We start from the raw sequence: 23,994 nt of genomic DNA on the forward strand, positions 1-23,994 counted from the left end.
TTCTGCTTAAGAGATTGTACATTAAAAAACATTTTTGGTGGAGCAAAGAGGACATTTAGGGCAGTGAAACTACTTTGTGTGATACTATAATGGTGAATACATGTCATTATATATTTGTTCAAACCCATAGTATGTACAGAAGAATTGATGCTTTTGAACTGTAGTGTTGGAGAAGACTCTTGAGAGTCACTTGGACAGCAAGGAGATCCAGCCAGTCCATCCTAAAAGAAATCAGTCCTGAATATTCACTGGAAAGACTGATGCTGAAGCTGAAACTCCAATACTTTGACCACCTGATGTGAAGAACTGACTCATTGGAAAAGACCCTGATGCTGGGAAAGACTGAAGGTGGGAGAAGGGGATGACAGAGGATGAGATAGTTGGATGGCATCACTGACTCAATGGACATGAGTTTGAGTAAACTCTGGGAGTTGGTGATGGACAGGGAGGCCTGGCGTGCTGCAGTCCATGGGGTCGCAAAGAGTCGGACACGACTGAGTGACTGAACTAACTGATAGTATGTACAACTCCAAAAGTGAACCCCAACATAAACTGTGGGCTTTAGGTGATTATGATGCGTTGATACAGGTTCATCAACTGTAATAAATGTTCCGCGTCTGGTGGGACATGTTGTAATAGGGGAGGCTATGTTTGTGTAGGGGTAGGGGGTATACAGGAAATCTCTGTACTTTGCTCTCGATTCTGATATGAACCTAAAACTGCTCTAAAAATGAGGTCTACATTTAAGAAAGAAAGAAACAAAACCTTTCTCTAAACTGCAAACAAAGTTCATCCTTAATCTATCTCATAATCATAATAATCATCATCCACATTGATTCTGATGCTGGCGTGCTCCTCCAGCTTTGGTTTCTTTTTGGTCTCTTTGCTTCTCTCGGTCAGACGTAAGTGATGCTCACATTGCTTCATGATCTTCTTGGAAGACATCCAGCTCTCCCCTTGTCGCTCAGCTGGTGCTGCGCACTGTCCTCCCCTCACATCTGTGCCCTTGGCCTTCAGGACCTCCCTGGCCCTCAGGAGACTGCAGGTGCAATTCCACGGATTTCCATCCAGATACAGGTGCCGGAGGCGAGGCAGCACCTCCAGGGCTTTGAGGTCTAAAGCGGAAAGCTTGTTGTTCCTGAGGTTTAGAACCTGAAGCTGCTTCAGATCCTTGACCTCCCTCTCAGCAATGTCCTGGATGGCATTGCCTTTTAGGTCCAGCCTGGCTAAGGTTCCCGGGAGCCTGCAAAAGCATGGAAACAGGATGTGAGAGGAGGCTGTGACCGGCATTCCAAACTGCTGAGGCAACTCAGACTGAGCAACATCCACCTTTGCTGTACCGTTCTGTTCCCTCTGAAGCTAGAAAATAAGCTTTATTTTGAAAAGTTAATTAAAAGTACAAACCTCAGTCTTACCTATTGGTCTTTAACCCTTTCTCACAGAACTTATTTCCTAACTCTCTGATTTCTTCTATTTTATATTCATACATTTTTCTCCTCCAGTGAAAATCTTGAAAAAACAGCTAATTCCAAGTCTGGGGCAAAGTAAGCTAGAACATCTGAACCAGAATGCAATGAAGTGTTCAGAGATTAGTGGAACACCCATCAGGGTGGCTGCTATCAAAAATACAGAAAATAGCAAGTGTTAACAAGAGTGTGGAGAAATTGGAACCTTTGTGCACTGTGGATGGGAGTATAAATGGTACTGATGATATGGAAAACAGTATGGTGGTCCTCCCCAAATTAAAAAATACAATTGCCATGTGATCCAGAAATTCCACTCTTGTGTATATACTCAAAAGAATTGAAAGGAAGGTCTCAAAGAGATACTTATGTACCCATGTTATACTCCCATGTCAAATTCACAATAGTTAAAATGTGGAAGCAATCCAAATGTCCACTGATTGATGAATGAATAAGCAAAATACAAAATATAAGTACCTACAATGGAATATTATCCAACCTTAAAACGAAGGAAATTCTGACTCATGTTACAACATGAATAAGGATACTATGCTAAGTGGGAAAAGAAGCTAGTCATAAAAAGATAACTTCCCTGGTGACTCAGATGTTAAAGAATCTGCCCCAATGTAGGAGACCTGGATTCAATCCCTGGGTCAGGAAGATTCCCTGGAGAAGGCAATGACAACCCCCTCCAGTACTCTTGCCTGGAGAATTCCATGGACAGAGAAGCCTGGTGGGCTACAGTCCATGGAATCACAAAGAGTCTGACATGACTGACCGACAACCACTTCAAAAGATAACCGCTGTATGATTCTACTTATATAAGATGTCTAGAGTAGTCAGATTCATAGAAACAGAAGTTAGAATAGCGGTTGTCAGGGATTTAGGGGAGAGAGGAAATGAGGAGCTGTTTAATGGGTACAGAGTTTCAGTTTCGCAAGACAAAAAAGTTCTGGACCCTGGTTGCACAACAATGCAAATATAGTTAACATTGAATTGTACATTTTAAAATGGTTAACGTGGAAAATTTTATGTTATGTGTGCTTTACCACAATTTAAAAAAAAAATAGAGATAATGGTATTGTGTCCCATGAACACAGGAGCCAGCTTGGAGAGGCTCCTACTAATGAAATTTGAGCATCAAAAGAGACTAGCAAGTATAAATAACCATAACTTACTGAATGAATTAATATCTCTGGGTCCATAGTGATATTTATTAAAAAAAAAAAAAAAGAAACAGAAAAAGAGAGAGAAAAAAGCTACACAATAATGTTAAATGGGGAAAATAGAAGACAAAATTGACTGATTTGAAATACATAAAAACAACTATGGCTAGACATGGGTTCTGATTGAGCAGTTATGGATGACTCCTTTATTTCTCAGCACACAAAGTTTTCAACTTTGAACAAGTATTGCTGTATAATCACGAAAAAAATTTTAACTGCAGATACCAATTTGAAAAATTTCATGCTAGCGACTGTTGATAAAAATAAAAAAGGATCACAGTTGTGAACTGAAAATCTTTCTGTGAGTCAACAACTTTCCATTAAGTGCTATTCTCTTTATGAAGTGCAATAAGTGAAAAGGTTTTATGGGAAAAAAAGTCCCACAATACCATCCAAATGCTATCTTCATGCCGTGTGAACGTATTCTATGTCATGCTTTTTAGTATTCACTGAAATTTTTTATGGTGGTCTCGGTCATATGATTGCTATGCCAAAGAGAAAGAAACAAATGAATTTAAGCGTATTTTATAACAATATTACCTTTTGTTTGTTATAGTGTTATTTTTAGATGAATTTAATTCTAAAAGGTTAATCTTTTAGGTTACTGGAATGGGTAGCCATTTCTTCTTCAGGGGAATCTTCCCAACCCAGGGATCGAACCCTAGTCTCCCACATTGCTGGCAGATTCTTTACCATCTGAGCCACCAGGAAGCCCATGGTTACTGGCACTTAGCCTAAATTTTGCCCTTGGTTTTTTTCTTTGATATTTACATTTTATATTTATGTTTATGTATTTTATATTTGTATTCATCTCCTAAACCATATAATACATATACACACATAAGTATTTGTGCTTTTGAATATTTTAAAGTCATGCTTGTTTAAAGTGACTTTTTAAAAGTTTGGAATTAAATTTACCTAACAAAATAGGTTAATTTACCAGGGAAAATCACTTCATACATTTTAACAGTGTGGTATAAGCTTCTGCAAAGACATTTTCTCTTAATAAATTTGTTGTTAATACAATTAACAATTTTCAAATTGATATCCACAGTTAAATTCAGTTTGAAATTAATCCCTGAGAGAATGTAACTTTGTGCACACACCAGCTTATCCGGCTTACATCTCTAAAAGTTATACAGAAAATCAGTGTGTAGCTTTTTTTTTCCCCAAGAAAAAATAGACTATTAATTGGTGATGATGCGGCAACCAAGGTTCTGTAACTATTGAGGGTACAAGGGGCACAGCTGAGGAAAGAGACAGTAAAATCAAGAGTCGAGTCTACTTATTAAGACTTTGAGTTCTAACTCTAGCTATTCTATCTACTAGTATGTGACTTCAGGTAAATAATTTAGTTCTTTTTTTTTTTTTTTTGGCCACATCCACAGCATGTGGGATCTTTGTTCCCCAACTAGGGATTGAACCCACGCTGCTTGCACTGGAAGTGGAGTCTTAACCACTGGGCCACTGGGGAAGTCTCAGTTATTTAGCTTTTTAAAGCTTCTGATTTTTCAAGTGTTCACTGCACAGAAGTCACATAAAAATGTTAACTAAAGACAACGAGCAAGCCAAGCTTTTCTTTTAAACAAACACAGTTATCCAGTTATCAGCTGGGTAGCCAAAAACTGTACCTGTTCTTAGGAGTATCTTATTTTTCTTTCATGTTACTATGGAGAATCAAAATGGTATTGTAAGAAGAATCAGTAATCTCCTGCTTTTGTGATCTTTTGGCAGTCATTTAGTTCTTTGATATAATTTGTCTTTATAAGTCTGATTTTTATAAAAATGTAGCCCTGATTTTAAGACTAACCAAGTGTCTAGAAATGCTGTTTGTTCTTTGGGCACTATCCCTTTTTAGAGTAAAAAGAGGCACACCCCCATTTTGTCAGTAGATGGCACTTGAGTGTAAGAGAAAATGCTAACTAGCTTCATTAGGTTGTAGAAAGCTATTCTGGATTTGAATTATCCAAATTGTGCAAAATGAAGGAACGGTGTAACTTATCTTTGTTCCCTGAGCTGCAGACTGGTGAAATGAGAAGCAGCAAAAAGTGAGACCCACGTTCTGGGTAGTCTAAATTCTAAGCTGTTGTTGAGTCGCTTAGTCGTGTCTGATTCTCTTGTGACCCCATGGACTGTAGGCCGCCAGGCTCCTCTGTCCATGGAATTTTTCAGGCAAGAATACTGGAGTGGGTTGCCAATTCCTCCTTAAGGGGATCTTCCCGACCCAGGGATAGAACACGTGGCTCCTGCATTAGCAGGCAGACTCTTTACAGCTGAGTCACCACGGGAGCCCAAGGAATAAATAGTATTGTGTTTTAATTCTTTATAGGAGGGAAACCATGGAAAAACTTTTTTGGGTCCTTCCAAATTTCCAGTTCAAAGAAAAATTGCAGAGTAGGGGTTTAGTGGTCATGATGGGGAATTTAAAAATCACTTTCTATAAGAACACAGGCCAAGTTCTCTGACAGAGTAGAGAGTTGTGTGGCTTCATTTATGCCTCATGGGCATATACCCTCTGGCAGCTCATTACTTGCCCCATTGTCCTTTCCCAGTGTTCTCAACCTGGGTTATGCCTTAAATTTATCTGGGGAGTTTCTTAAAGACACTGATGCCTGGGGTGATGATGTAATTGGTTTGAAGTGAGGTCTAGGCATGAATGGGCTTTTAAAAAGTTATCCAGATAATTCAACTGTGAAATCAGATTTGAAAATTAGAGTTAGCTCAGGCTTGCAAGGGCTTCCCTGGTGGATCAGTGGTAAAAAATCTGCCTGCAATGCAGGAGACCTGGGTTCAATTCCTGGATTGGGAAGATCCCCTGGAGGAGGGCATGGCAACCCACTCCAGTATTCTTGCCTGGAGAATTCCATGGACAGAGGAGCCTGGCGGGCTACAGTCCATGGGGTCACAAAGAGTCTGACAGGACTGAAGCGACCAAGCAGCAGCAGCAGCAGGCTTCAGTTCAGTTCAGTCGCTCAGTCGTGTCCCACTCTTTCCAACCCCATGGATTGCAGCACGCCAGGCTTCCCTGTCCATCATCAGCTCCTGGAGTTTGCTCAAACTCATGTCCATTGAGTCAGTGATGCCATCCAACCATCTCATCCTCTGTCGTCCCCTTCTCCTCCCGCCTTCACTCTTTCCCAGCATCAGGGTCTTTTCCAATGAGTCAGTTCTTCACATCAGGTGGCCAAAGTACTGGAGCTTCAGCTTCAGCATCAGTCCTTCCAATGAATATTCAGGACTGATTTCCTTTAGGATTGACTGGTTTGATCCTCCTGCAGTCCAAGGGACTCTCTCAAGAGTCTTCTCCAACACTACAGTTCAAAAGCATCAATTCTTTGGCCCTCAGCTTTCTTCATAGTCCAACTCTCAGATCTATACATGACTACTGGAAAAACCATAGCTTTGACTAGACAGACCTTTGTTGGTAAAGTAATGTCTCTGCTTTTTAATATAGTGTCTAGGTTGGTCATAGCTTTTCTTCCAAGGAGCAAGTGTCTTTTAATTTCATGGCTGCAGTCACCATCTGCAGTGATTTTGGAGCCCAAAAATATAAAGTCTCTCACTGTTTCCATTGTTTCTCCATCTATTTGCCATGAAGTGATGGGACCAGATGCCATGATCTTAGTTTTTTGAATGTTGAGTTTTAAGCAGCAGGCTTACAAACCCATTATACACTCTGCTGGGTAAAAGCACTGTGCTTTCTGTAGTCACTTAAGAAAACACAGATACTCTGTCAGAAGTAATGAAGAATAATTATGCTATTTTTCACTCATTAAACTTAGCAGGATTACTTCCCCAAATGCTTTTAAAAGTCACCTGAATAGAAAAATTCACTAAGTTCACAGTTTTGTCCATGGCTGTCATAGACCACTGAGAATCCTTAGGTGATATAGTCACTCCCTAACCTGTTTTGACTTTTTACTTGACTCATATTTTTTGGAGGAGCATGTAGTAATCAAAAATATAGTAGAGGAATTATTTAAATAACAAGAATGTTGTTGTTCAGTCACTCAGTCATGTCTGACTCTTTGCAACCCCATGAACTGCAGCACGCCAGGCTTCCCTGTCCTTCACTGTCTTCCAGAGTTTGCTCAAACTCATGTCCATTGAATTGGTGATGCCATCCAACCATCTCATGCTCTGTCATCCCCTTCTCCTGCCTTCAATTTTTCCCAGCAATCAGGGTCTTTTCCAATGAGTCAGTTCACATCAGCTTCAGCATCAGTCCTTCCAATGAATATTCAGGACTGATTTCCTTTAGGATTGACTTATTTGACCTCCTTGTTGTCCAAGGGACTTTCAAGGGTCTTCTGCAATACCACAGTTCAAAAGCATCAGTTCTTCAGCATTCAACCTTCTCTATGGTCCAACTCTCACATCTGTACATGACTACTGGAAAAACCATAGCTTTGACTATACAGACCTTTGTCAGCAAAGTGATATCTCTGCTTTTTAATACACTGTCTAGGTTTTTCAGAGTTTTTCTTCCAAGGAGAAAGCATCTTCCACTTTCATGGCTGCAGTCACCATCTGCAGTGATTTGGGAGCCCAAGAAAATAAAACTTGTTACCATTTCCATTGTTTCCCCATCTATTTCCCATGAAGTGATGGGACCGGATGCCATAATCTTGGTCTTAAGAATGACAGTCTTGAAATACTGCCCACATGCTCTAGCCTTAGGGCCTTTGTACTGGCTGTTGTTTCTAGAACACTCCCACTCCCCCCACCCTGCCCACTGCCTGGCAAATAGCATTACAGCTAAATCTGTCAGCTTCTTCCAGTCTTTGCTTAAAGCTTACCTTTACAAGGGGAGTACTATTCTTACCTTATTAGAAATTACAACCAACTACCCCCAGTCTTTACAGTCTTGAACCTGGTAACCCTGCTTGTATTTTGTTAATTAGAACACCTAACAATATCTAAATGTTATATAGTTTACTTATATATTATGTTGTCATTCTTTCATTTCTAGAATTTAAGAGCAAGAAGTTTTATCTCTTTATTAGACTGATGTATCCCAAGTACCTGGTAAAGTACCTGGCACATGGTGAATGCCAAAACATACTTGTTGAATTAAATTGAGTGTATATGCATGCTTATTCATTAAGAGAAATTGATTACTTTCAAATCATTCTCAATATAGAATTTTAAATACAAATTTCAGTTTGAAAAATCACTTTTTGCTGTTTTGCACTGGGGATAGCTAACATACCGTATACTTTTTAAATCTCTTTTTGAACTAGAAAAAAATGAACATCTATCTATATAAAAGATAATTTTATTCCTTTCTCATTGATAAGAAAATTTATCATAATGAACAATGACAAAAAGTAAATCTAGTGCCACAGGATCCTACAGAAGTCTGAAGTTGATATATTAATGTGAGAAATTTGATAATGATAATAGGGGAGGAAGCCTTTTTTCTATAAAGTGCTGAAAAGAAAAAGAATCTGCTGATAGGCACGTTTAATAAACAACATAGTATGTTTTTTAGGAGAATAATAGTACTTACTCTTCTATTTTTATTCCACTTTAAAATGTGAAACATGGGATAAAAGTTAAATAAATAGAGTCAATTAACATAAACATATTAGTTACAGATTATAACTTGGTTAGAGGGGAGCAAGAACAGTGGGTTGGGGGTAGAAGTAGGGATATTTGGAAAAAAAATTATTAAGTGCCAGAGTATGAGGATATATGTGTGTTTGTGTGTGAGAGAAAGAAAATAGAAGCAGCAGCTGAAAACACCAGTAAGAGCAACACAAACAGACGCACACTCAGACGGGTCCATAGCAAACCACGCAGCACCCCACAGCTCTGAGAAACACAAGGTCCTAAACACATAACTCAAAACAAACACAATGCTAGATGTCAAGGTTTTGATTTTTCCCTTAGATACTATTTCAATGCTTTTAAAAATATAAATGTCATACTATATGTCCCCCCTCAGTTTTTCCTGGGGTCCTTGCTTTGCTAGTGGTTAAGCACCTGTCTTGCTTCCCAAATGGTGCAGTGGAATCTGCCTGCCAGTGCAGAAGATGCAAGAGACACGAGTTCCATCCTTGGGTCAGGAAGATCCCCTGTAGTAGGAAATGGCAACCCACTCCAATATTCTTGCCTGGAAAATTCCATGGACAGAGGAACCTGGCGGGCTACAGTCCATGGGGTTGTAAAGAGTCAGATAAGAGGAAGCATGCACCCCCTTAAGCACATGCCTAGTGGGCCTGTTGCTGGATCCAGGCCATAGTTTAGAAAACCAGAACATATTTCTACAAGTAATAGCCCTCTGTGATGTTCCTTAGCATACTTCCCTGAAGCTGAGTTGCTTCTAATACAGATCTCCTTTTGGTATCTTGTCCCACAGGCAAGGTAAGTTAGTGCAGGAGTCAGCTTGAGGGCTGGAGATTCCAAACCCTTGTTTAAAACTTCTGCCTCTGAACCTTTGGATAGATTTAATCAGATAAATTACGTTTACTTGGGCTACTTTTCTTTCTTCTGTAATGTACTCAGTTGCCCCCATCTTTGGAAGACTACTCTGGTGAGTTCCACAGGTGATGAGGCTCACTTACCGCAGAGGTATAGACAGGAGGAGGTTCTGCTCCAAGGCCAGATTGGAGAGCTGGGAGCACTTGTGCAGGGCTCCAGCTTCAAACAAGCTGACAACGTTGTTGTCCAGAAACAAGTGCTTCAGATCTCGGAGGTCCCGGAAATCCTGCGCCGTAACCTTCCGAATCAGATTACTGCTGATATCCAGCTTTTGTAGCCGGGCTGGCAGTCGGAGGGGCAACGTCTGAAGCTGGTTTTGGGACACCTCGAGAGTGGTTAAATTGGCAAGAAGTTGGGCCCCCTCGATGGAAGAGAGTGAGTTTTCTGACAGGTAAAGGTGGGAAAGATTCTCCAAGTGTTTCATATCGCGAAATCTCACCGCTTTGAGCCGGTTTCTCTCCATTTTTAAAGAGAGCAAAGATTTGGGCAGGTTAATCGGAATTTTAGTCAGAAAGTTGCTACTGAAACTGAGAAATTGCAGAGACGGAAGGGAAGCGAAGAAGCTAGCCGGTATGAGATGCAGCTTGTTGTTCTCCATGCTCAGATGCTTCAGATGGGGAAGGGCCAGCGGCCCCTGCACATTCTCGATGTTGTTGGCGTCTAACGTCAAGCTTTGCAGACTGACAAGGGAGGACAGCATGCTGGGAGAGACGGAAGAGATCAGGTTGTTCTTCAGTTCGAGGATTTTTAATTTCTTCAGTCCTTCAAAATCAGATCCGTGAAGCACATATATTGAATTATCATTTAGTTTTAACACTTCAAGGCTGGCCGGGAGAGCACGAGGGACCCGTCTTAACTTATTTTTCCAGAGTTCCAAGGTCTTCAAAGTACTCAGAGTTTTGAAAGTGTCATTTTCTACTGATTCTGTGCCACTGGCCAGCAGAAGAAAATCTTCTAGAACTAACATTTGGGTAAAGTTAGATAGCTATTAAAAAAAAAAAAGAAAGAAAGAAAGAAAAAAAAGCAGGAATGGGGAAGAGAGGAGAAAAGCAGTAAATTAGGATTATTATTTTTAAAAAGGCATATATGTTATCATTCAATACTAATGATGCTTCAGTTTTTTCCTTCAGGATCTATTTTATCTTATTTTATTTTTTTACTAGAATTACTTAAAAGTTCTTTTAATTGGAGGAAAGTTGCTTTACAATATTGTATTGGTTTTGCTGTAGAACAACACGAATCAGTCATAATTATATACATATATGTTTACATACCCTTCCCTCTTGAACCTTGCTCCGCACCCCTTTCCCTTCCTCAAGGTCATCACAGAGCACAGGCTGGGCTCCATGTGGTTTTAAATTATCTCTTGGAAAAGGATAGAAACTCAGGTCCTAACCATTTTTATTCACAACTGCTAGCAGTATAAGAGGTCTAAAATATTTTAAGCATTTTCATACACTATTGGTAGACATAAAACTGGCCAACTTTTGCTATGTATTCTTTGATCCAGCAAATTTACTTCTAGGTAGAAGTGCTTACAAATTGCACAATGATGTGTGGGACAGGATGTTCTTTGTTGCATCATCTTGTAACAGCCAAAAAGGAAACAATCTGGAAATTTCACCAAACTGTTAACTAGAGTTGCTAATTCTGAGGGGGTAAGGTTATAGGGAATTTTCATTATCTATCTACATTTCGCATTGTTTAGATGTTTTAAAATTTTAAATTACATTTAAACAATTTTAAGCATTAAAAGTAAAAAAAAAAATTAATGTCATATATACTGCTATCAGTTGGATGAGCCTATCAGAGAGACATTTTCAAGTATATTATAGTTTGGAAAACTAGTCTCCTTGTTCCCACTCCCCAATTTTTGTTTCACTGATGAAAAAGATTCATGAAGAAACAAAGAGGATACATGTGTCTCTATGTCTGTAGAGCAAGGAGTCCCTTCATGCATATAACCCAGACCTAATGCTATTCCTCTCCTCTATTTTAGGAATTACCCAAATCTGATACACTTTCTCCATGGTTTGCAAGTTCAAGCACCCCTATCTTTACACATATCCTCCTTTGGAGGATTCCTAGCTTGACATCTACCGCTTTTTTAGGATGATGTAATTTTTGGTATTTGTTTCTCAGAGTAAAATCATGGTTAGGTAAAAGAAGAATTGTTCCAGATATTCCTCAACTTGATAAATCTTCACAAAATTGTCAACCTGATTTAGAATTCAGTTAAGCTGGAATTTTCAATGCACAATTTTATGTCTTACTGTCTACAGCTTCTAAATGTTTGATTTAATTATGCAGTTGAGAAAGAGACACGTGCACCCCAATGTTCATCACAGCACTGTTTATAATAGCCAGGACATGGAAGCAGCCTAGATGCCCATCAGCAGATGAATGGATAAGGAAGCTGTGGTACATATACACCATGGAATATTACTCAGCCGTTAAAAAGAATTCATTTGAATCAGTTCTAATGAGATGGATGAAACTGGAGCCCATTATACAGAGTGAAGTAAGCCAGAAAGATAAAGAACATTACAGTATACTAACACATATATACGGAATTTAGATAGATGGTGGCGATAACCTTATATGCAAAACAGAAAAAGAGACACAGAAGTACAGAACAGACTTTTGAACTCTGGGGGAGAACGTGAGGGTGGGATGTTTTGAAAGAACAGCATGTATATTATCTATGGTGAAACGGACCACCGGCCCGGGTGGGATACATGAGTCAGGTGCTTGGGCCTGGTGCACTGGGAGGACCCTGAGGAGTCGGGTGGGGAGGGAGGTGGGAGGGGGGATCGGGATGGGGAATACGTGTAACTATATGGCTGATTCATGTCAATGTATGACAAAACCCACTGAAATGTTGTAAAGTGATTGGCCTCCAACTAATAAAATAATATTTAAAAAAAAAAATAATAATTATGCAGTTGAATCCTTTTGTAATACCAGTATATGGTTAATACCTTCAAAGTGGGTTAATTCTGCAGCACATATTTGTAATATGTTTTTATATATAGGAGGACCTGTGATGTGAATTATGGTATATTTTAAAGCATCTCCTAAAATGGTACACTAGTTGAAGAATCTCATGTTAAAAATGCAATAAACAAATATTTTTAATCATAAATTTTTGGCAGCTGCCTTGGCTTATATATTACTGCTAACATTTGATATTTTCTTAATGATTAACCAGATGCATTAATTAGTCATAGTCTCAAGAATAATACCTTTTTTTAAAAATGTGTTGAGCATCTACAAGTTCCATGTGCTTTTCTATATGTTATCATTAGTTCTCCTTATAACCCCGCAAATTTGAATTTCAGCAAGGTCTACAGAACTCCAAAGCCCTTTCTTCCTCAAGTTATCATTTTCTAATACATTTTCTGCTGCCTGTGGTCTATAATTAATGTTTTTCAAACACGTCTCAAGATCTGGACACAGATCGTATTTTTGGAAAAGCAGAAATTTTAGAAATTATATAGTACAAATCTTCCATACAAGGGATGATTTGAGCTGGAATCAAGATTGCCAGGAGAAATATCAATAACTTCAGATATGCAGATGACACCACCCTTAAGGCAGAAAGTGAAGAAGAACTAAAGAGCCTCTTGATGAAAGTGAAAGAGAAGAGTGAAAAAGTTGACTTAAAACTTAACATTCATAAAACTAAGATCATGGCATCCGGTCCCATCACTTCATAGCAAATAGATGGGGAAACAATGGAAACAGTGAGAGACTTTATTTTGGGGGGCTCCAGAATCACTGCAGACGATGAGTGCAGCCATGAAATTAAAAGACACTTGCTCCTTGGAAGAAAAGCTATGGCCAACTTAGTCAGCATATTAAAAAGCAGAGACATTACTTTACCAACAAAGGTCTGTCTAGTCAAAGCTATGGTTTTTCCAGTGGTCATGTATGGATGTGAGAGTTTGACTATAAAGAAAGCTGAACACCGAAGAAATGATGTTTTTGACCTGTGGTGTTGGAGAAGACTCTTGAGAGTCTTGGACTGCAAGAGGATCAAAACAGTCAATCCTAAAAGAAATCAGTCCTATATATTCATTGGAAAGACTGATGGTGAAGCTGAAACTCCAATACTTTGGCCACCTGATGCTAAGAACTGGCTCATTGGAAAAGACCCTGATGCTGGGAAAGATTGAAGGTGAGAGAAAAAGGGGATGACAGAGGATGAGATGGTTGGATGGCATCACTGACTTGATGGACATGAGTTTGAGCAAGCTCTGGGAGTTGGTGATGGACAGGGAAGCTTGGCGTGCTGCAGTCCATGGGGTCACAAAGATTCGGACATGACTAAGCGATTGAACTTAACTGAACTGAAGGGATGAGGCCAAAAAATTTTAAAAAATGTGCTGTCCAAGACTCAGGGTGTTTAATCTATTCTTCATTCTAAAGTGCCTTTTTCTAGGCTTTCTTTCACATAGAGTCACAAGTGACTCTCCACATAGATTTGCACCTCTGGGACTGTTGATCTCCCCCAAAAAGACCTTGGTGTTGCAAATGCTTCCACTTCTATCTGCATGACGACAAACCCTAAAAGACTGCTGACTATGCAGCCAGTCTCAGAGATGACGTGGATCTGAATGGACAGTTTCTTTGAGGACAAAATGTGGTGTGGGAGGTTCAATTTGTCTCCATTTTTATTTACAAAGTATATAGACTAGCCTACATAGTAAATATCAGTCATATTCTTAGCTGAATCCAGGGAATAGTCGTTTTCTGTTATTAAGCATAGAGAACCTTTTCTCTTTATCGGGTGAATGCAGATTACTTTTGCCAAAGCCAAAACAACACCCAGTTGTGGATGTGACTGGTGATGGAAATAAAGTCCAATGCTGTAAAGAGCAATATTGCATAGGAAGCTGGAATATTAGGTCCATGAATCAAGGCAAATTGGAAGTAGTCAAACAGGAGATGGCAAGAATGAGCACTAACATTTTAGGAATCAGCAAACTAAAATGGACTGTAATGAGTGAATTTAACTCAGATGACCATTATATCTACTACTGTGGACAAGAATCCCTTAGAAAAAATGGAGTAGCTATCATAGTCAACAAAGGGTCCAAAATGCAGTACTTGGATACAATCTCAAAAACGACAGAATGATCTCTGTTCATTTCCAAGGCAAACCATTCAAAATCACAGTAATCCAAGTCTATGCCCTGACCAGTAATGCTGAAGAAGCTGAAGTAAACAGTTCTATGAAGACCTACAAGACCTTCTAGAACTAACACACAAGAAACATGTGCTCTTCATTATAGGGAACTGGAATGCAAAAGTAAGAAGTCAAGAGCTACCTGGAGCTACAGGCAAATTTGGCCTTGGAGTACAAAACGAAGCAGGTCAAAGACTAAAAGAGTTTTGCCAAGAGAACACACTGGTCATAGCAAACACCCTCTTCCAACAACACAAGAGAAGACTCTACACATGGACATCACCAGATGGTCAATACCAAAATCAGATTGGTTATATTCTTTGCAGCCAAAGATGGAGAAGCTCTATATAGTCAGCAAAATCAAGACAGAGAACTGACTGTGGCTCAGATCATGAACTTCTTATTGCCAAATTCAGACTTAAATTGAAGAAAGTAGAGAAAGACACTAGACCTCTCGGGTATGACCTAAATCAAATCCCTTACAATTATACAGTGTAAGTGACAAATAGTTTCAAGGGATTATATCTGATAGACAAAGTGCCTGAAGAACTATGGACAGAGGTTTGTGACACTGTACAGGAGGCAATGATCAAGGAAAAAGAAATGCAAAAAGGCAAAATGGTTGTCTGAGGAGGCCTTACAAGTAGCTGAGAAAAGAAAAGAAGCAAGAGGAAAAGGAGACAAGGAAAGATATACCCCTTTGAATGCAGAGTTCCAAAGAATAGCAAGGAGAGATAAGAAAGCCTTTCTTGGTGATCCATGCAAAGAAATAGAGGAAAACAATAGAATGGGAAAGAGTAAAGATCTCTTCAAGAAAATTAGAAACACCAAGGGAACATTTCATGCAATGCTGAGAACAATAAAGGACAGAAATGGTATGGACCTAGCAGAAGCAGAATATATTAAGAGGAGGTGGCAAGAATACACAAAAGAACTAAACAAAAAAGATCTTCATGACCCAGATAACCATGATGGTGTGATCACTCACTAGAGTCAAACATCCTGGAATGTGAAGTCAAGTGGACCTTAGGAAGCATTACTATGAACAAAGATAGTGGAGGTGATGGAATTCCAGTTGAGCTATTTCAAATCCTAAAAGATAATGCTGTGATAGTGCTGCACTCAATATGCCAGCAAATTTGGAAAACTTAGCAGTAGGCACAGAACTGGAAAAGGTCAGTTTTCATTCCAATCCCACAGAAAGGCAATGCCAAGGAAATGCTCAGACTACCACACAATTACACTCATCTCACACGCTAGCAAAGTAATGCTCAAAATTCTCCAAGTCAGGCTTCAACAGTACGTGAACCATGAACTTCCAGATGTTCAAGTTGGATTTAGAAAAGGCAGAGGAACCAGAGATCAAATTGCCAATATCCATTGGATCATTGAAAAAGCAAGTGAGTTCCAGAAAAACTCTACTTCTGCTTTTTGACTATGCCAAAGCCTTTGATGGTGTGGATCACAACAAACTGTGGCAAATTCTTCAAGTGATGGGAATACCAGACCACCTGACCTGCCTCCTAACAAATCTGTATGCAGGTCAAGAAGCAATAGTTAGAACTGGACATGGAACAACAGACTGGTTCCAAATCAGGAAAGGAGTCCGTCAAGGCTGTATATTGTCACCCTGCTTATTTAACTTCTATACAGAGTACATCATATGAAATGTCAGGCTGGATGAAGCACAAGCTGGAATCAAGATTGTCAGGAGAAATATCAGTAACCTCAGATACACAGATGACACCACCCTTATGGCAGAAAGTGAAGAACTAAAGAGTCTCTTGATGAAAGTGAAAGAGGAGAGTGAAAAAGTTGACTTAAAGCTCAACATTCAGAAAACTAAGATCATGGCATCTGTTCCCATCACTTCATGGCAAATAGATGGGGAAATAATGGAAATAGTGAGATACTTCATTTTGGGGGGGTTCCACAATCACTGCAGAAGGTGACTGCAGCCATGAAATTAAAAGATGCTTGCTCCTTGGAAGAAAAGTTATGACCAACCTAGACAGTATATTAAAACACAGAGACCTTACTTTACCAACAAAGGTCCATCTAGTCAAAGCTCTGGTTTTTCCAGTAGTCATGTATGGATGTGAGAGTTGGACTATAAAAAAAACTGAACGCTGAAGAATTGATGCTTTTGACCTGTGGTGTTGGAGAAGACTCTTGAGAGTCCCTTGGACAGCATGGAGATCCAACCATTCAATCCTAAAGGAAATCCGTCCTGAATATTCTGATGCTGAACCTGAAACTCCAATACTTTGGCCACCTGATGCAAAGAACTGACTCATTTGAAAAGACCCCAATGCTGGGAAAGATTGAAGGCAGGAGGAGAAGGGGATGACAGAGGATGAGATGGCTGGATGGCATCACTGATGTGATGGACATGAGTCTCAGTAGGCTCCAGGGGTTGGTGGTGGACAGGGAGGCCTGCTGTGCTGCAATCCATGTGGTCGCAGAGAGAGGGACAGGACTGAGCGACTGAACTGAACTGATTATTGGTGAAAATGGCCTACCATTTTCTAAATATTTACTATGCTTATCTTTTATCTTTTTATTGAAGGATACTTACTTTACAGTGTTGTATTGGTTTCTGCCATACAACAACTTGAAACAGCCTTAAGTATACTTATATCTTCTCCTTCTTGAACCTCCCTCCCATCCCAGCCATCTAGGTCGTCACAGAGCACCGGGTTGAGCTCCCTGTGTTGTTCAGCAGCGTCCCACTAACTACCTGTCTTACATCTGCTAGTGTTTATGTGTCGGTGCTACTCTCTCACCCTTGTCCCACCTTCTCCTTCCCCTGCTGCGTCCACATGTCTGCTTTCTATGTCTGCGTCTCTGTTCCTGCCCTGCAAATAAGCTCATCAGTACCATTTTTCTAGGTTCCATATATATGTGTTAATACACAACACTTGTTTTTTCTCTCTAACTTACTTCACTCTGCATAACAGCCTCTGGGTTCACCCACGTGGCTAGAACTGACACATATGATGCTTACATTTACAAAGCTCTGTGTGTAAACATGATTATTTCCTTTTCAATGAGCGAAACTAAAGCTCAAGAAGGCGAAACAATCTGTCCAAGTATTTCATGCTAGGAAGTGGAAAGACTGGGCTTCCAATCCAGGTTTATCTTACCCTAACACATACATTAAAAAAAAATTAATCTATTTATTTTTATTGGAGGCTAATTACTTTACTGTACTGTGGTGGTTTTCACCATACATCGACATGAATCAGCCACAGGTGTACATGTGTCCCCCATCCTGAACCCCCCTCCCACCTCCCTTCCCACCCCATCCCTCTGGGTTGTCCCAGAGCACTGGCTTTGAGTGCCCTGCTTCATAAATTGAACTTGCACTGGTCATCTATTTTACATATGGTAATATACACGTTTCAATACTATTCTTTCAAATCATCCTACCCTCGCCTTCTCCCACAGAGTTCAAAAGTCTGTTCTTAACATCTGTGTCTCTTTTGCTGTCTTGCCTATAGGGTTGTAGTTACCATCTTCTTTCTAAATTCCATAATATGTGTCAATATACAGTATTTGTCTTTCTCTTTCTGACTTATTTCACTCTGTATAATAGGCTCCAGTTTCATCCATCTCATTAGAACTGAGTCAAATGTGTTCTTTTTTATAGCTGAGTAATATTCCATGGTGTATATGTACCATAACTCCCTTATCCATTCATCTGCTGACAGACATCTAGGTTGCTTCCATGTCCTGGCTATTATAAACAGTGCTGCGATGAACATTGGGGTGCACGTGTCTCTTTCAGATCTGGTTTCCTCGGTGTGTATGCCCAGCACTGGGATTGCTGGGTCATACGGCAGTTCTATTTCCAATTTTTTAAGGAATCTCCACACTGTTCTCCATAGTAGCTGTGCTAGTTTGCATTCCCACCAACAGTGTAAGAGGCTTCCCTTTTTCCCACACTCTCTCCAGCTTTTATTGTTTGTAGACTTTTTTCTTTATATAGGAACTCAGATGTTTATTTCTTTTTTTTTCATTTATTTTTATTAGTTGGAGGCTAATTACTTTACAATATTGTAGTGGTTTTCTGTCATACTGGAGTCCATTATACAGAGTGAAGTAAGCCAGAAAGATAAAGACCAATACAGTATACTAACACATATATATGGAATTTAGAAAGATGGTAACAATAACCCTATATGCAAAACAGAAAAAGAGACACAGATGTACAGAACAGACTTTTGGACTCTGTGGGAGAAGGCGAGGCTGGGAAGTTTCGAGAGAACAGCTTCGAAACATGTATATTATCTAGGGTGTTTGTAGACTTTTTGATGGCAGCCATTCTGACCGGTGTGAGATGGTACCTCATTGTGGTTTTGATTTGCATTTCTCTGATAATGAGTGATGTTGAGCACCTTCTCATGTGTTTGTTAGCCCTCTGTATGTCTTCTTTGGAGAAATGTTAACACATATGTTTTTAACTTTACTGTTTGTGAAGTGTATAGAGTTCTGGTGCCACAATGAAGAAGACACTCATTGATTTTCAACTTATCAGTTGAGTTTGCAAAGCTGACAAAAGGAAAAGAATCTGCCAGACTTGTTTTTTCCATTTCTGTGGCCTGAGCAGGGTTGTGCTCAAGAGATATGGAAAGAGATGCTTTTGCCCTGGAGCTAACCTTGGGACTGTTGGCCATTTGTCAACATTGGTTAAAAAGCAAGGCAAGTGTGGCTTGGTATTAACAATTAGGCTTAGGAAAAAAGAAAAAAGAAAAACAGGCTTAGAAAGCTTAGCTAAGTAAAATGCCTGCCATCACATTTTTATAGTTTGGTGAACCTAAAGTTTATGGAGATAAAAGTTGCCTTATAATATGAAAAGTTAAAGAGAAAAAAAAAGGCAAACCAAGTAAAATGAAAGAGAGCAGGGGGGCCAATTCTGCTGATCTCTCCGTGAAAAGGCTTTGTTTTGTTTCAGTTTTCAGTTCTGGGAAGCCCCCTCTCGAAGCACTAGAGGATCACAGAACTTCCTTAGGCTCTGTTTAGGTCAAATGCACACAGGAAGCTGACACATGTGCCCAGTGACTGCCTCAGACATATGTGAACCAAGCCGGCAAGGAGTTTTCTAAACTATGTTGGAATTTTTCCTGATCATCAAAGCAGCATTTGTTCTCTGTAAAAAATTTTAAAAATTCTGGAAAGTATGGAGAGAATATAAAAAGAATTCATAATCTCTCCCTTGTTGATAAACTGTATATTTCTTTTTAAAAAATATGTATTTATTTATTTGGCTGCAGTCGGTCTTAACTGGGGGCTTCCCAGGTAGGGTAGTGGTAAAGAATCTTCCTGCCAATGCAGGAGACCCAAGAGATGCAGGTTCATTCCCTGGGTGGGGAAGATCCCCTGGAGGAGGCAATGGCAACTCACTCCAGTATTCTTGCCTGGAAAATTCCATGGACAGGGGAGCCTGGCGGGCTACAGTATACGGAGTCGCAAATAGCCAGACACAACTGAGGGGCAGCACTGAGACTGCAGTTGTGGTACTGGTATCTAGTTCCCTCACCAGGGATCAAACCCAGGCCCCCTGCGTTGGGAGCACAGAGTCTTACCCGCTGGGCCATCAGGGAAGTCCCTATATATTTCTTACGCAAGAAGAATTTGAAGTACCTTCTTCTCTTCCACAAAAGATGTAAAGTATAATTATTTTCACTGACTGCCACCAGAAAGACATTTCTGTGTGCACGCTAAATTGCTTCAGTTGTGTCCAACTCTTTGCGACCGTATGGACTGTAACCTGCCAGGCTCCTCTGTCCACAGAATTCTCCAGGCAAGAATACTGGAGTGGGTTGCCATGCCCTCCTCCAGGGATCTTCCCATCCCAGGAATTGAACCTGCATCTCCTGTGGCTCCTGCATTGCAGGCAGGTTCTTTACCACTGAGTCACCGGGGAATCCCAAAGACATTTCTATTTGTCCTTTATATGTTAGAGCTAAACCTGTAAAACTCTCAGAAGAAAATACAGGCATGCATTGTCATGACCTTGGGTTTGGTAAAAGTTATCTTGGGTATGACACCAGATAATGAGCCTCTCCAGCAGCACCAGCTGTCCAGGTATAGGAGAAACAAAGGAAAGTGATCATGATAAATAGAGACTGAGGCTTTGCTGAGTAAGTGTTGAGATACTTAATTGTGGGACGCAAAAGGGGACAGGGTAGGGAAAGAAGATAAATAAGAAATGAACTGATTATCTGAGAGAATGTGGGTAGATCTAGGATTAGAAGTCTCCATGAGGTAGAATAATAAGTGCAGCATATGGCGGCTGAATGGAAAGGAGATAATGACAAGAGAGCACATATGGGAATTCAAGATTTTTGATTAGAGAAATTTCAGGTATAACGAGGATTATGATATAAACGAGAGTAGACAGCTGTGGAGAACTGGAAATGTAGATAGATGATTTTTATGAGTTCAAGGAAGTGTGGGACTGGGATATTAACACTAAAGGCACCCCAAAAGATGCAGAACTTAGGATGGAGAGGAAGGAGACTTAGGATGAGAGACAGGGGCACAGTACAAGACTCACAGAGGAACAAACGGAGTGTTTATTGTCGGCTGGTGTGCACCTCAAAGAAGTAGGGATTTTTACAGATAAAAGGATGAATAAAATCCCTCTTTTCTTGAGGGCAAGAACTGTGAATTTTTAGTACTTTTTCTTTTTTATTGACTGTACTGTGTGGCTTGTAGGATCTTTGTTCCCCGACCAGAGAGTAAACCTGGGCCACATCAGTTGAGAGCCTAGAATCCTAACCACTAGGCCACCAAAAAACTCCTGGAACTGAATTTTTCATCTTTTATCTGCAGTCTCAACCACAGCATTCATGGACCCAAAGACAGTTGAATCATATGAACAAGTAACAGAAACATTTAAAATTGTGGTATATATACACATACATATATATTGTATATATATATAAATGTGCTCTGCATTCATACATATATATGTTGTGTATGGGTATATAGGTATGCATATGTATGTGTGTGTGTGTGTGTGTGTGTGTGTATAGTTTCTATTGTTATTAATCTGTAGATCCATTTTAAGGCTTTTTCTTTAAAATACAGGCACCCAATTCTATAGTTCAAACCAGATAAACAGAATAATACTGCATTCACTAGATGCAAGTAACCTATGGTCATTTAAAGCCTAAGGATTTTTAAAAGGGAAAAGAGAAGTATTATTGCTTGGAACTTTCTACTTCCTTCACCAAACAGTCCTCTCTTTCTTCAACTTTTCTGCTGCAAACAGTCCTTCCTAGAGATAATTAACTAGGTTAAAGTCAGGGAAGTGGCAATATTGCTATTCAATGAACCTAAACCAATTAATATTGCTGTTCAATGAACCTAAACCAATGACAAATGAACTCAATCAGTAAATGAATTTGAGGAGAGACATAATTTCATCTTATTGACCGCAGAGCAACAGTGGGGGATCATTACCAGGGTTAGTTGACACTCCACCTCTCAGTATCTCAAGTCCTCAGGACAAATATTTAAGCATTTTGCCCTTTAACCGGGTGTCTTGCTTGAATGCTGAGACCTGACAGGCATAAGACACTACGGGATTAGAAGAGGAAAGTAAACAGATGATGACTAGGCAATGGTGTTTATGAACCTTGACATAAATACCATGCCACAAATTTCAAACTCCCAGTGTTCGCGTGCACCTACATTAAAATTTCTTGTCCAAATAAAACAGGGGGACAGGGAGGTGTCTCTGAAGGAAAAGTACATTCACCTGCTGACTCTCTGCACCTGGATCATAGACAGGTATTTCCTTATCTTAAGGTTTGGATTGATGAGGGAGAAGCGGTGACCAGAGAATGATAGGATTTTCCATCTAGAAAATTCCTGGGATCCCCAATCTAATCCAGCCTTCTCATGTCATAAAAGTAACAAATAAGGTCCAGAGATTTTTTTTTTTAACTGCTTGTCTAAGGTAATTCTATCTCTGGTGAGAAAACTAAAATGAGAACTCTAGTCTCTTGATACCTTTCAAAATACCAAAGGTCAAAAACAAGTTTCTTCATGTTATACAAGTCAGACAGATCTATAGCACTCTTTTCAAGTGCCCGCTGAATAGGAAAGCATGAAAATAAAAGCCATAATTAAAAGCACATAGATCAACTAAAAATAAATTAAAAAATAAAAAGCACATAGAATGAGAATTTCAGTTATGTGGCAAAACAAAAACGTGTATTTCTATTGTATAAGTTTCTATAAAGACATTAATGCCCAGCTGGTTTGTAGGGTTTGTATGAATAATTCTCACATGCTGTGTTTATCTTGATAGCCTTATAATGTTATAAGTATCATCTGCCTTCTATGGCATAAACAAAAGTATGTTTTTTTCCCCCAAACAAATTCTTTTTAAAACCAGGACATGAAGGAGCCATATGCTCTCAAACTCTTTTTGTTAAGAATCATTACTCTGCTTTTACTCTGCAAAAACATAATTAAAATTTTTAAAAACTAAAACAAAATATTATTTTATTATGGGGGGGGGGGCTCCTTCCCTGAAATGAAATATCCAGAGGCATATACCCATCTCAGTACACAGAGCAAACAGGTAGCGAGGGCAGCGACACAATTTCATAACCATCGCTTTTAAGTTATTCACATTAAGTTTAACAACCCCACAGTCACCCCTTCACCCTGTCTCACAAGATAAAGTTGCAGGAGAATGAGTGATTACCTGAAGGTGTTGGATTTTGCTATGGCTGATGCAGAGCTTCTTGGTGGTGGCAGGAATGCCCGATGGTACCTCCGTTAGCCTGTAGCATTGCACCAGGTGCTCTGAGTCACAGCTGCATCGTCCGGGACAGCGAGGATCGAGGCCATAGCAGAGAGCGAGCAGAGCAAGGAAGGCGTAAAGCAGACACATCTCCCCAGCAGGGCCTCGCACGTAGCCGGCGAGTGTTCAGGCGACGGCTCACTTTTTATACCGTGAAATCTGATCATAGAACCTTATGAATGTGTACTCTGTCAATGTAAGAAGACAAGAGAGAAAAAATTCCCAATTTGCCTGGGTTAAAATGTTAGCAACTATTTCAAAGAGGAAGGCACTTAAACATTGATAAGCTGCCTTAATATTTATAGGTGAGCAACACCCTATGTTATTTATGGCTTGAAAGGCTAATCTGCAAACACCTCTATTATCTGGAGTTTCCTTGTTTTGTTAAATGTGACACTCGGGAATTAGGGGCAAAAGACAAAGAGCTGTTTTATAGTGGGCTATAAAACCATTGCGTTTTCTGTGACCCTATATTAAAACCATTTTTGTGGGACTGCAATGGGCAGGTGTTTTTTCCTCACGTTAACCAGAGTGGGAAAATAGACAGGTTTTTTATTTATTATTGTTGTTTCAGTATTTTACTGCTAGTAAAACAATGGGGGTGCAATGGAGAGATGTTTAGAGCCACAGGTAACTTGTTTGATTCATCTGCCACTGGATCACCCTCATATCACATATAGAAAATACTTTTGTTGTTCAAAACTATTACTGACTCAGATGAAAATCAAACATCACACTAGGTCTTTGTTTATCTTTACAAACAAACTTTATCTTTGTTTGTTTGTAATAATGGAAGGAAAG

The 23,994-nt window shown here is 39.7% G+C and overlaps 1 protein-coding gene across 1 annotated transcript; it reads right to left on the bottom strand.

Moving 5' to 3' along the window:
* Positions 1-795: 795 nt before the first annotated feature.
* LOC136150738 (nephrocan-like) lies at positions 796-23,283 on the bottom strand. The gene is made up of 3 exons (XM_065911446.1): positions 23,095-23,283; positions 9,259-10,160; positions 796-1,243 (listed from the first exon to the last, which is right to left on the bottom strand). The coding sequence occupies exons 1-3, from the start codon at positions 23,281-23,283 to the stop codon at positions 796-798; spliced, it is 1,539 nt and encodes a 512-aa protein (XP_065767518.1).
* Positions 23,284-23,994: the final 711 nt, after the last annotated feature.

The sequence above is a fragment of the Muntiacus reevesi genome, chromosome 19 (genome assembly GCF_963930625.1).
Source record: "Muntiacus reevesi chromosome 19, mMunRee1.1, whole genome shotgun sequence".
In the NCBI taxonomy this organism is placed as follows: Eukaryota; Metazoa; Chordata; class Mammalia; order Artiodactyla; family Cervidae; genus Muntiacus; species Muntiacus reevesi.

Bases quoted from the DNA above. Each gene is read 5' to 3' on its own strand.
- LOC136150738 (XM_065911446.1), bottom strand. From the start codon at position 23,283: ATGTGTCTGCTTTACGCCTTCCTTGCTCTGCTCGCTCTCTGCTATGGC. The intron at 10,161-23,094 runs GTAATCACTCAT...TTTTTTTAATAG, and splicing joins GCAAAATCCAACACCTTCAG to CTATCTAACTTTACCCAAAT. The intron at 1,244-9,258 runs GTAAGTGAGCCT...ATGCTTTTGCAG, and splicing joins CTCCTGTCTATACCTCTGCG to GCTCCCGGGAACCTTAGCCA.